Source organism: Kogia breviceps, chromosome 13 (assembly GCF_026419965.1).
Source record: "Kogia breviceps isolate mKogBre1 chromosome 13, mKogBre1 haplotype 1, whole genome shotgun sequence".
NCBI lineage: Eukaryota > Metazoa > Chordata > Mammalia > Artiodactyla > Physeteridae > Kogia > Kogia breviceps.
The window spans coordinates 34,726,531-34,740,865 of NC_081322.1; the positions used below are offsets into that span (position 1 = coordinate 34,726,531).

At 33.8% G+C, this 14,335-nt stretch overlaps 1 protein-coding gene across 2 annotated transcripts in view; it reads left to right on the top strand.

The window, feature by feature from the left end:
* Window positions 1–14,335, top strand: part of GRIK2 (glutamate ionotropic receptor kainate type subunit 2) — a 671,458-nt gene that overhangs the window by 566,473 nt on the left and 90,650 nt on the right. For both annotated transcript variants that reach the window (XM_067011529.1, XM_067011530.1), the window contains exon 14: window positions 1,574–1,791. In XM_067011529.1, the coding sequence (XP_066867630.1) occupies window positions 1,574–1,791 (218 nt within the window). The remainder of the gene's footprint in view (window positions 1–1,573; window positions 1,792–14,335) is intronic.

Here is a 14,335-nt window from a genome sequence, read left to right on the forward strand (position 1 = left end):
CGAATGTCTCCACTGTTTTTTTTTTCTTTCCCAGTCTTGTTTGACTTTATTGGTGTTGTTGTTAAAAAAAAATTTTTTTTAAAAAGTAGACTGGGCAGCCATAGCTGCTGACCATCTTGGGAATATTGAATATTTTATAGTGTTTCGGTGTCCGAGTGTGTGTCTGACAGGGCCTAGGAGCAACTACGTCAGAAAGGTACTTTTCTGTTTTTTTCCCTTACAGAGTGGTAGGCAGAGTCTGGAGCTGGAGTTGGCTGTCATGTCCAAGTCTGTCTGCTTTTTAAAAATGTTTGTTTGTTTCTTTGTTTGAAATTGGAAGGGTGACATGAATTGCAGTATAAGATGGGCTGCTTTGATAGAGCCAAGTCATGATACCACTTCTTTTCAATGTTAACATGAATAATTTGTTGTATTTTTCATTCCTTCTAAAGATACGTTACCTTCCTGCATCCGTTATTATATTAAAAAATATGTTAAACAAAACAGCAAATGGAGTCCATCTTTGCTTCATTCCATTTTACTCAAACCCTATTAAAATTAATTAATTTGTAGCCAATGCTTTCTTGACTGTAGGTTCAAAATGATTAAAAGTGAATAGTAATATATATATATATATATCCATAAATTTAGTATACTTTTTTATAAAAAATGTTACACATGTTGATATGTGTTCATTTCAATATTAACACTACAAATAATGTGGTAAAACCAAAGGACTCCATTTAAAAATTGTTAGAATTTTATTTTATAACCTAAATTAATTAAAATTAATAATACTCAAAAGCAAAATATAATTATCAGATCTCATTCTCTTATTAATACCATGAGCAGGCAACTCCAGCCATGTTTTGTAATATAATTATGAAATTTTTATATGTGTGTAAAAATAAATTTATGACGATTTAACTATTTATTCTTATTCTGATTTCCCTCATTGAGGCTAACTATAGTGATAGGAGACATTTGTTTATGCATAAGAAAATAATTTACTACCTATTTTAAAATAAAAACTGGACTAAAACCCCACAGCTCAAGAAATGTGGATAATTAAAATTATTTTGCTACAACATTACTTTTTTAAATGGCAGTATAGACAAGATTTTGGGGCTTCATGCGCATGAAAAATGAATCCTTACATAAATAAAGCTTGTTAAGAAATGGATTAGAATGTACATTGTCATTTCTTCTAAAACCCACATAACTAACAAGATATGAAAATCTATAAAAGTGGTTTATAAACTAGAGTGAGAGAGAGAGAGATTTCGCCCTTCTAATGCTATTTTTATAAAGGTTACCCAGTCATTAATATGTAATTCTTATTTTGCACTGTCTCAGGTAGAACTTGAGTCTCCTGTCACTATACATAAACTCAGATGTCCTAAGAGACTACGTATTATCTGAAATTAGCCTCTGCTCTCCCAGTGGTTGTTCCTTGCTTACTACAGAGATATGCAAATCTGTGATTTAAGCTTTTATTACACAGTGATTCCATTCTGCCACTATGACCAAAAGTACCTGACTGCTGATCAAATTCTCTGTATTCGTTTCACCTTTTCCCCCCAATCTCTGTTAGGTTCTGAGCTCATGCCCAAAGCGCTCTCCACCAGGATAGTGGGAGGCATTTGGTGGTTTTTCACACTTATCATCATTTCTTCGTATACTGCTAACTTAGCAGCCTTTCTGACAGTGGAGCGCATGGAATCCCCTATTGACTCTGCTGATGATTTAGCTAAGCAAACCAAGATAGAGTATGGAACGGTAGAGGATGGTGCAACCATGACTTTTTTCAAGGTAAGTCCTACTGGTTATCCAAAATTTATGTATTAACATGATAGAATGCCAACAAACCGTTTTCTATTAATGAATTTAAGAGTGTAGCAACATTGTTATTTGTGCAGAACAATCAATAGCATATTCCTCAGGTGGTGGAGAGGTATACAACTAAATATACGACCATCAAGGCAAAATATTTTTATACTTGCAAATGGCAAGGAGTTGTTGTTTTGTAAGTATTCCATTTTTGTTTGGAGGAGAATCTGTAAAAAAGTAAAATTATTTTTCCCCAACAAGGTTTTATCTTTGAATGTAAATAAATAAATAAATATATTTACTGAAAATTGAATAGTAGAGTCAGACTCTACAAGGTGTGGATATTCCAGGAGAATAAAATGATTACATGTAAGAATGTTTTCCATACAGACATTTCTTTCTGTTATAATGAGACAAGGTCAACTTGTTCAGAGCCTATAGAAAAAGAAGGAAAGTAAGGACTGGTAGAAACAAGCAGAAACAGTTCCCATTCTCTGGACATTCATCCATCTAATATTCTGGAAGGCACAGAATCTCAAAATGGGCTACCCCATTGAACTTGCAATGGTTTGCAGTGGGACAGCCTGTGGAACATTTAAATGGAAAGTGTGCTTGCACCAAGTTCCAAGCATATAGAATATCTTGCCCTCCTCTTTATTATTCAGATCTTCTCCTTGCTTCTACTCATCTCACTGGGCCAGAGTAGACGCAATGAGGAGATTCCATTTTAGGGAATCAGTATTACTTCATAATTTCTTTTCTATTTTACTAAGTATTTTTATGTGGTTTGTAGTTTGGGCAAATTTTTAAGCCTTGGTATTTTCCTTCACTGTTCACATGAATGCAATTGGCAATTCAAGTGGGTAGTAGAAGTGGGAGATGTTTTTTTCTTTAAAAAAAATAACTGACTCAAGTTATAAAACAAATTCTTTCAACATTCAGTAAGTACCTACCGAGTACCAGAAATTGTACTACACATTGGGTATGCTAGAGCAAATAACATCTAATTCTCACTTTTAAGAAGGTTATAGTTTAGTTGGAGACAGGGAAGACTAGATCAAGGATCATATAACTGAGTTTTACTTAACTTTGCCAAATAATTATGCAACTTTCTTTATAAAAATTCTTACCAAGTTAAATCGGCTTCTTTTAGGGTTCTGGAGGACACCAAATACCCGAAGAATGAGATAGATTGATTATTTTAGTCAAATCTATATAATTCTTAAAATTTAATTACTTTCAAAGAGAATATTTTTTATGCCTAGGTTAAAGATTGGATCCATATTTTTTATTCAATTGGAAAATTATTATCATCTAATCAAATTTATTGAATAATATGAGCAAAGCATTATGATCAGTATGGTGCTATTTGTCTATATTAATCACAATTGATCAATTTTCCCCAATTGAATATTTAATATTAATAGACTGTTTTTCTTATAAAACAATTTTTTTTAAATAAGAAAGAAACCAGCTGTTGAAAATTCTAAGTGTACATCATCGGTGTCTTTAACTTTGCTGGGAGTGAATATGTAATGCATTTAAATTATTACAATATTCAAGGGAATTTTGAAGTTGACTTTGTACAATAATACAAAAAAAATACTAATGCAAGTGATTTGATAACCAGAAGTAATTATTTCTGTTTCACAAATACTTCAGAGTTTAAATTTTATTTTTATTTTCTAGAAGGCTCAAATATCTTAAGTTTCAAAGTTCTTATATATTATGAGCAAGGTATACCTCTGGAAAATCAATGTTTAAAATTTTTCTCCTTTTCCCCATCTTTAAGCTTATTTTCTCCCTTCTTTGTCTTTCTTGTCTTTCCAACTTCTGTTTTGCTAGTTTTGTTTTTTGTTTAGTTCAGTTGCTCTCTTGCAGTGTCATTTTGTCTAACTTCACTTTTCTTTGCTGTTCACTTTTCTTCCTACTCTCTTGTTTTTCTTTCTCATACACATGGGTGCCTCTAGCACCCAGAGAAAAGTGACATGAAACAACTTTCTGTTTCCAACAGCACAGACTTTCTGTAAAATTGAAGCCTTTGGGAATGTAGAATTGTCACGATAAAAACCACACAGTGATAATCACTAAGTTGACAATTATGTTGATAACTTTATCACATGCTGAATTCTTACTGTTGAAATTTGAAAAAGCATTAGAATGTAAATGGATACAGTAAATGTTGATTTTTCTTTAGTTATTTTAGTGTAGCCCGAAATGATACTAATTTCAACCACATATTTTGGCTTGTTAAACTATCTACTTATACCAGCCATTGGGATGAAGTTTAAAAAAAATTCCCTAGCACTCTGTAATTGAAGCAATTGCATGGTCATTTTGAAATTCTACAATGAATCCAAGACTATTGTGTATAGTCGATTTACATCTGATACCATTCTTTTATTTCTTAATTAACAGCAATGCATACAAACACTCTAGGAAGCACCCTTAAGGCATTGATTTCTAAAGGAATTTCCATCCTGTTTTTACTAATTGAACAAGACTCTGCTGTTAACTCATTATTCTGAAACAGCTCAGTTCCAGAAAATTATTTTAAAGAATGTTAAAGTTGTGTTACTACAAGCAAGAGCTGGCTCAAGATACCTGGCTTTAAAGGGGGTGAGTCTTCAGTATTGCAAAACACAGAGTTCCACTGCCATTCTACAACATTGAATAATTCCTCTTCCAAAGAACATACTTGACTTTGTTCATTGACCTTACATGTATATTGTCTTCAAGAAGAGTTCATTCTTTTTTTCTTCTATATCCATTACACTCCACACAGATTCTCTCCAGGGATAACTGTAAAGCCATGACTGGCAAAATAACTCAAAATCGAGCAGATGGTGCTTCTTCAGTGTTATCCCATGTAAAACAATAGAAAGCTATATGACATCACCAATACGTTCTTAATTATATTTAGATAATAAAATTGCTGAGCGCCCAAGGATTTTATTGAAAAACAATAAAGTAGGGTCAAAACATTCTCAGAATCTGGGAACTTGGTGCAGCAGAACTGAAATCTCACCCCAGGGCTGAACACTGTATAGAATGTCACCAAGCAACAGCACATTCTTTCTCCTTGAAGTAAAACTTCAGCTATAGCTATATAAAAACTATACAACTCAGCTATAGCCTGTAGGTGTTATGGTCTCTTTTGAGAATGCCTGTATTTTCAAAGTAAGTCATATGTTTTACAAAATGATGCTGAAATCACCTTGTTTCTATGCAACTTATGACTCAGGTTTTTCAATTTCTACAAATTCTCTCTCTGGGTTTGGTCTACCTGAAATCTCTGGCTTTGCCACATATGCCAATATAGTCTGTCTTTCCAAAAGATATCAGAGGAAATGCATATCCTCTTTCATAGGGTTACTAAAAAAGATTCCTGCCACATGTTAAAAGGACATTTAAATGGTATCAGATACCTAATATGAATCACTTAATACTTCTGAACACATAGTCTACAATTTAGAATAGTTGCTAAGAGGGAAAGAAACTGTGGAATCAGAGAAACCTGAGCTTAATTTCAGACCCCACCACCTATTGGCTGTATTTAGATGAGACACTGCCCCTTGTAAACCTCTGACCCCTCATCTCTAAATTAGAATGACTAACAGAACCATTGTAAACCTCTGACCCCTCATCTCTAAATTAGAATGACTAACAGAACCATTCTCACAATTTTTTTAATGTTAAATGAAAGCTCTACATGATATGCTAAGTGCCTAATAAAAGCTTGATAGACATTATAAATTACCATTACTAGAATACATGGCTAATTAAAAAATTCAGAAGTTAGAATGATTTAAACATAGTCAAGTAAATTATGTTTCTATGACCCACAACTAGATAATTTTTAAAATAGATTTTTAAAGATCACACCATGTTTATCTTATTTAAATTGCTTCATTCTTCTCATTATTGTTGTCACGAAGAAGGAATAATTTGATAAGTGAAATTTTAAAAAAATCTGAGGGGGCAGTTTTCAGAAGCTATTTTCTAGGCTATGTATTCTGAAATAGTATATTGAGATGCAATTAACAGTTCTTTTGGGAATTTATGCCAAATCACAGGTAAAGGGAACTTTAAAAATTATTTAATATGAAAAAATGTTCTTTCTTAATTTTAACATTTTTTTGTAATCTAATAAGTAGGATGTCTTATTTCAGCCAGTCTCATCATGCATCATATGCTCTCAATTATATGATATGGATGTTCAGTTGTAAGAATACATTTTTATTCAATAAATATTTACTTATCTCTTATGTGGAAGGGATTGCGCTAAACCTTAGACAAATATTGTGCATCTCCCAGCACCTCCCAACACTTGTCTACCTCCTATATATCTTTCTATTTCCTTTACTGCCAACCTGGTTCAGAACAGTGTCATCTCTGTCCAGGGTTTTGCAACATTTCTCTTTCCCAATTTTTTTCCCTATTGTTCTCTACACTCTACAAGGTGACTTAACACCCTCCAAAACACCCCCCTTCTTTGCTTTAGGATAAGAACCTAGCTCCTTATCAGGTTTACAAGGCACATCATGGTCTGGCTTCTTTTTATTTTTTAGCCAGCTGCTCTCACACTCTAAACTCCAGCCAAACTGGTTAGACCGTGTCATATGATGACTATATGATACACCTCCTTCTGTTATGCTTTTCTGCCCTTATCTACCAACCTAATAGGTTATATTTTCTTTATTCCTTGGATCCAAATTCTATTAATCCAGGCAAATTTTCTTGATCCTTTCCCATACCCAAATCGACCCAGTCTGGGTAAGGTACTCCTTTTTAAAATTCTCTGAGCACTTATACCTCAGTTATTAAATTATCACCCCAAATTGTATTCCATTAATTCTTCTATTTCCATACTACACTGCACAGCACGGGTACGTGAATTGAATCTGTATCATTTACACTTGGATCTCCAGTTCCCAGCACAGACTTTGCATGTGTTTTGGGTTCTATTAGTTAACAGTTGCCACAATAATGTTGCTTAACAAATGACCAAAAACTCTTAGTGGCATGTAACATAAACCTTCGTGGAGCTTATAAGTCAGCTGTCCTACTCCTAGAAATTTGGAGGCCCGGAGGCTTTTCTATTAATACCTTTGAAACAGACTCTATTTCTGCTAAGCTTTTTTGGCCTTTAAATATATCCAGTTGAGTCCATTTATAATCTAAAAACCACACCCACAGTTCATATTAAAATGTGCCTCTCTCTAGACTTAATCATTGCTACTTTGGGCTAGAAGCTTTTTAATCCAGAGGAGAAAACCTACAAGGCATTTCCTTAACTTTTTCAGAGGTTTTAACAAAGCACCTCAAGGCAACATGCTTAATTTGATTTTTAATTAAGGCCTGGAGCCATGTTGAAACAATTTCGAGAACTTTTACTGGCTTGAGACACTGAAGATCGCAAACAATTTTATTACCCAACCATACAAATTCTAACTCCTCTATATCACCTCTAAATTCTGTTTGCAAACTGCCCAGTTCCTTAAAATATTATTTCCTCCCCCTCCTCTTTGTTATTCTTCTTGTTGCTAATAGTCTATCTCTTTCTTGTGCTACCTTATCCTATGTAGCTAAATTTACCAGCTGGTACCTTGAATATTATGTCAATTTGTCTGAATATTTCTTTGTCCAAGTCTAGAAGATTATTAGTATGTTTTCTATCTTCTAAGTTACTATAAAGCACACTTTAAAAATATTATTTCCCCCTAAGTTTACAGATTCCCATTTTCCCAACCTCCTCTAAAGATTTCATTGTCATCTGTTATCAGTGTTACATAGTTAGGTTTCCTTTAAGGTGGCAACTCACTTTTTTTTAAATCAAATTCTGTACAGTTATCTTTTGGCAAAATGAATATCACATTCATTGATGGAACATCGATGACAGAGGTTTTAGGTAGAATGAGTGTTTACTTTCAAAATTTCTCTGCTCTGTAGAGAGATAAAAAGTTTTCTTCAAAATACATAGACCTCATGGCATTTCCGTTTTAACCTTGGGTTAAAAAGTCAATTTATTCAGAAGTGTATGAAGTTTACAGTGTTAGGCATGCAAACAAGTGGATTAATCCATGGGGAGGGTAGTTTTATTTCTTGTTACTTAGCAACAAAGAGGGTTGTATTTTGTTTTGTTTTGTTTTTGTTTATGCATAGCTTCCCTCTTTAGAAGAACTCAGTACATTCTAAATGCCAGCTCATTAATCTTCACAGCAACCTCTAAGGAAGGTAGGAAGCAATTAGCATTATGCTCATTTAACAGATGAAGAAACTGGGCCACGGAGAGGTTAAGTGACTTATTAATTATGAAAGCAATAGCCAAGGGACTCATAGTATCAACAACAAAAGTAATAGCCAAAGACATCATGGCATATCCATCATTACTCAGAAGAGCTAAGTGCATTAGTCATTTTGGCTCACCTACATGACCTCAACTGCTTGATCATATTAAGGTTTTTAAAACATTTGCCTTAAGCCATTGGGGCAGATACAACTATAACATGTTCTTTATAGTCTGGTACTTATTCTGAGCTTATCAGTTCAATGGTCTTCTAAAATTAAATTATGCTGGGGTGACAGTATAGATTTTTAAGCCTGAATTGCTGGTATGGCATGCCTGTAATGATTTTTTGAAAGCCTGAGTGAATTTTGCTTCTTAAATGCCAAAAGAACATAAGTAATTTTTGAGTCAAGGGATAGAATGTAAAAAGTTGGCAGTTTATTGCATGCACTTAATAAATGGATTTAGAAACATACCATTCATTAGATATTTCTTAATTTCTGCAAAACATAATTTCTGTTATTTTTATTTAGAACAGTGCTGATAGTTCAATTATAATATATTTACTATAAAGAGATTTATACATTAGAAAAGTAAAATATCAACATGACATCTGTAGTTACTTTTCAGATTGAAAAGTATTTTCTGAAATAAATGTTTATTTCCTCTTCTTATATTGATGGTAGAATACTTGGGAATTTCCATTTTGCGTATTCAGGAAATTGACCTACAATAGTTTTTGAAGATGGGAAAGATATTTAAAGTTAGTTTTGAATTTATTTTATTTATTTTTATTGCAATATAATCAACATAGAGCATTTTGTAACTTTAAGATGTACAGTGTTTTGATTTGAGAAATTTATATATTGCAATATGATTACCAGTCTAGCATTAACCAATGCCTCCATGACATTAAAATTATCATTTCTTTTTTGTTGTTAGAACAATTAAGATCTTGCTTCTTAGCAACTTGGAAGTTTATAACACAGTATTGTTGACTATAATCACTATTCTGCACATTAGATCTCCAGGACTTATTCTTTAAAAGACTTTTATATTTTATAAAACAAATTCCTCGTTAAGTATGGTCATTGCAAAGAAAAAGTTCAGTAATTATTTGCACATGGATAGAAATCAAGTATGTCTTTCATTGTGTACCAGATTTACTACTTTATATTTTCTAATCATTTTCCACCATTATCCAGAAGGGATTCTTTGACAATATAATAATTAGAAAATTCACTATGGTACTTTAGTACCATAGTAAGTACAGGGATTATTTCTTAAATATTTGCTCATGTAAGAGTTGCCCTGTTTATTTAGGTGTTACTAACCAGCCACATAGCTTTGTTTTTAGGTAACTTTATTTACCTGGAGTCAGTTTATGCTTAGTAATAACAATCCCCTTTTCTCCTCAATAAGTTAGAGAAAAAGGGTCTCAAATGTCAGCTTTATGTCTCACATGGAGGATATTGTCCCTGTGCCTAGAAGGTAATTTAAAACTCAAATATTAACATGAGCATAGATATATTAACATCAAAGTTTTGTGATTAAAATTTTTGGTTTTTTGATAGAAAAACAAATCCCTATGCATGCATCATAAATTCTAGACCAGAGCCCAGCAATACTAGTCATACTGACTACTTTATCAGAATCCCCAGTTAAAGCACTACTTTAACTCAGGGGGCTAGTTTTTTTTTTAATTTTATTATTTAAAAAAAATTTTTTTAAGACACCAATTGTACTTGAACATTTGTTACATTTTTAAAAAAATTTATTTATTTATTTATTTATTTTTGGCTGTGTTGGGTCTTCGTTTCTGTGCAAGGGCTTTCTCTCCTCTCACTATGGCGGCCTCTCTTGTCGCGGAGCACAGGCTCCAGACACGCAGGCCCAGTAGTTGTGGCTCACGGGTCTAGTTGCTCGGCGGCATGTGGGATCTTCCCAGACCAGGGCTCGAACCCATGTCCCCTGCATTAGCAGGCAGATTCTCAACCACTGCACCACCAGGGAAGCCCGGGGCTAGTTTTTTATCTACCGGAGTCCTAGGAAATATGGCAACCAGTAGAACTAGATAGCATGTACATCATGTGGAAATACAGTCTTGTCTGTGATGGACAGTATACCACTCTGATGAGTAAGGGAATATTCTTGATTTTCATATCAGTTTTCCTTTCTCAAGGGATGGAGTCATTATTTTGTCCTATTTGGATAGATCATCCACTAAGTTTCAAACATCTTTAAAATATCCATTTGTTTAAATCAGTAGTCTCAACCTGTCTGCACATTAGAACATTAGAAGCACTTGGGGAGCTTTTAAAGAATACCGAGCCCCACACCCCTCTCAAGTCAAGTAATTGAAACTCTCTTGAGGTAGGATCCTGGGCATCTGAGTTTTTTGTAACCTCCTCTTGTGATTCTAATGTGCAGAAAGAGTTAATTTCATTTGAAATTTAAATAACCCCTTCTTTATTGGCAATAATAGTTAATGACTGATTGCATCTACTTCCATTTCTTTCATATTAGGGTGGGCATTCTTCTCTTCTGAAACCCAGACCCCAGAAAATATTAGTGGCATGAAATGAGAACTCTGCTGACCACATTCTTACTTCCTTTGAATTATTTACCGGGATTGCGTTTAAAGCCTTTTTCAACAGATTTGCTGGGAATAAATAATCTAATTACATCTTCACTTTTGATAACATTCCTGGACGCCCCCAATAGGAATACATAAGAATTGTCTTGTAGCGGTATGAAGAAGGTTAGAGCTTTCTCTAACAAGCATGGTGGGGTAAATCCTGATTTTTGCTTGTGTCTCTAAAAAGTTGAGAAAACATATGTTCTGTGGGACTTGAGCAGTGAATATATTCACCTTTCCTTTATAAACTTTTATTGCAGTTTCTTCTCTCATGGGGGGGGAGCGCAGAGGGGAAATTAAAGAAGAGACCCATAAAGGGGCATATTAGAGTATTGGAAGGTTTGTACATGTGACTTGTGTTTTCCTAAGGGGCAGGAGATTAAGAAGAGGTGAAGTACTTCACACTATAGCTATATATTGTTAGGTTCTGAGAAGTAGTTTGAGATTTGGGCTCAGGTAGTTTTCTTGCCTGAGCTTATTGTTCGATCCTGTAATATTTAGTGAACTACTGTCACTCCTTTCCTTGTTGTAGAAAAAAGAATGTACCTATATTAATGGATGGGGGTAACTTATTACATAATTCTAATTGAAGTCTTCCTTTGTGTCACTTGATAATTCTTCAATATCCCCCTGCAGATCTAAACTGAAACAACATGTTCCTCAAACATGACATTCTGCTGTATCTTGGGGGATGGAAAAACAAGATATCTTTAGGCTTCCAGGCCCAAATGTGTTCTAGTAACTTGCTTGCAAGTTACTAACCTGGATAATAACTCTATGGTTATTTAGAATAAATAGAGACTTCATTTTGAATTTTTTGTTTACTTTGTGTATTCAAGTTTGTGGATAATTTACTTTTAAAATTTTTCTACATACTTAAGAGTGAAAAAAAAAAAAGCTTTATGTGATTCAACACCAGTGTATCTGAGCAATCAGTTTAGATTAATGATTAATATTATTACTGAAATTTTCATCTCTTCACGTTGATGTGTTCTTCCTCAGACACTTTTTCTAGAAATCTAAAAGAAATATCTCACCAAAGATTTTTGTAACCATATCATTTCTCTAACTCTCCCAAATTATTTTTTTTTCTATTAATGGTGTCAAGATATTGGTGTGGGTAATGGATTACTGTTAATGGTAGGTTAAATGATAATATTTTGTTTAATATTATAAACTGGTATTTTTGAAGTGTTTTTGTATTCTTTTCAGTGCCTCTTACGGCTTTGATATTAATTAGTCAAGTTTGAAATATTTAAACCACTTCTTTATGATGCATTTAATTTATTGGCAGAGTAAGAGGGTGATTTTTACCCAAAGAGGTTGTCTCCCTCCCCCATCCTCAACTAACACACAATTTATTGTATGTGAGGCCTGATCCTATGTTTATTACAGGGATTTGCATAAGGCCTACAGAAAACCAACACCATTTTACTATGTTCCCATTGCAAGAAATAAAATGGTGCCTTTGAGGAAAGCTGCTTCATCAGACACTAGTTTAGCATGCCAAGTTACAGCTATCAATGGTGAAACAGCAGATGTGAAGGCTAGTTGGCATCAGAGCATATGAGTCAAAGACTTTCCTATGGGAAAGAAAGTGCTCCATTACACTTTATCTATACTAAGAACATTGGTTCTATCAAGCTGTCTGAAAATTAGAATATGATGGGTTTTATTACCCTAGCTCTGCCAGAGTGAATTCAATAGTTAAAAAGCAAGCAATAACACCATTCTGGGAATTGTAAGTGATTAGAGTTTCAATGTATTTAAACTTGGAAGGAGTAGCAACTTTTATCTTAGCTTGTCTGAAATATCACAGGGACAAAAGTTTAATCCCTCTCTAATTGTTACATTTTCAATACATACCAGTGAAGCTTTGGGGAACTTGAAAGGAAGAAGTCATGTGTTTGACTGAAGTGTAGAGTCTGAGAAAAGATGTTTTAATTCTCTTGGAAAGCAAGTGTGTGAGTCTACTGTATTCCAGGATACACTGTGACTCTCTCTCTCCTTTGCCCTCCTTCCTCCGTTCTGTGCAGGGACCACTCTTGCTGTTTGTCAAGTCAGGATGGCAGCTCAAACACTGAGTCGCACCTCATCAATCTTAGGAGAGAGGGCCCCACAGGGAGGGAGAAGACGCGAAAGTCGGTTAATGTAGTGATGTTGAGCTGTCATGTCAAATGCTGGATAATGGATAATATTGTCACTGTAAGAGTTCATAGCCGCTGGTTAGGCAAAAATTCAAAGGAAATTCAAGAAGCGCATATTTTTGGATACATAAAAATAGGCTGAGATAAATATTATCAAAAAACTGCCACATTTTATTTCTTAAAAAAATAATGAAAATGAAAAATTCATTTCTTTTACATAAATAGCTGAATAAAAGCATGATTTGGTGTTTCTAAATCAAATATACAAACAAAAAATCTAGACTGTTTTGTAAATTTTTTGAGATTATATTTACTGGCATTGTGGCTAAGAGCTATTAATCATGCTTACTGTTTTTTGTGGTCGTTTTTTTTGGGGGGGGGACATCTAACTTTAGAATATCAAAAAAGTCATAGTATTCTTATTCCTCTAGATTGTCCATTGATTACAGAGTGAAAACACTGAAACTTCTACTAAATCCAGAATGGCCTTGGCAGTTAATGTTCTTGATTTTGCATGCACTGTGATGTCTCTTTGGAGGGAAGCTATTCTTTCTTTGCAAATGGAATTTACACTAATTAGCATCTTTGGTCAGCTGAAGTTTCTTTTGTTCATTTGTCTTCTTATTTCTTTCCAGAAGTCCAAATAGCGGTAATATCACTTTGTTCTTTGATATTAAGAGCTGATTTAAGACATCACATGGTAGTTTAGTTGGTCCTTTCATTTCATCATAAAGCAAAATGAAGTTTACTATTACTTACTGCTGCTGCCATCTTCGATACTTAGATTTTTATTTAAAGACAACACAGAACTGTTATTCCCCTTTGGAAGCAAACAAAATATAAGATCGTGAGCCCTCTGGCACTCAATGATTTGATACTCAGTCATCATGCATATTCACGAGTAGTAAACAATTTGTAACTCATTCCTAGTTTTTTTATATCCTTCCTCCTAACCCACACAAATTGGGAAAAGAACAAAATAAACTTTAGAGTTTGTTAATAGGTGTTGATAACTGCAGGCTGACTCTAACAGATTCCTAAAAATATTGCTTTTAAAATATGACTAGATTAAACATTACTGCTAAATGTCTTAAAGGGATCAGATTCTAAAGGAACTCAAATTTTTCTTTTTGCTGTAATATTAGTGACCCTGGCAGTGTCTACGATTGTTTAATGTCTAACACATACTGGTGAGCACTTTCATTGACCTCCAGTATTCAGAGAAATTCTTCAATAGTAATAAATAACATTTCGGATGAGTGAATGTGTGTGTATGTGCAACCATGTGCTTGAATGAGTGTGTTCTGTAAGAATAAGATGCAATCTTAATTGGAGTTAAATTATGGGTGATTACATAATTTATTTTTCTTATACTCGGTTTCCGTATGAAATGTTTTAGTAGAAGAATAGTACAGTGTTGGCAATAAATTGTACTTTTATCGTTCCCGACAG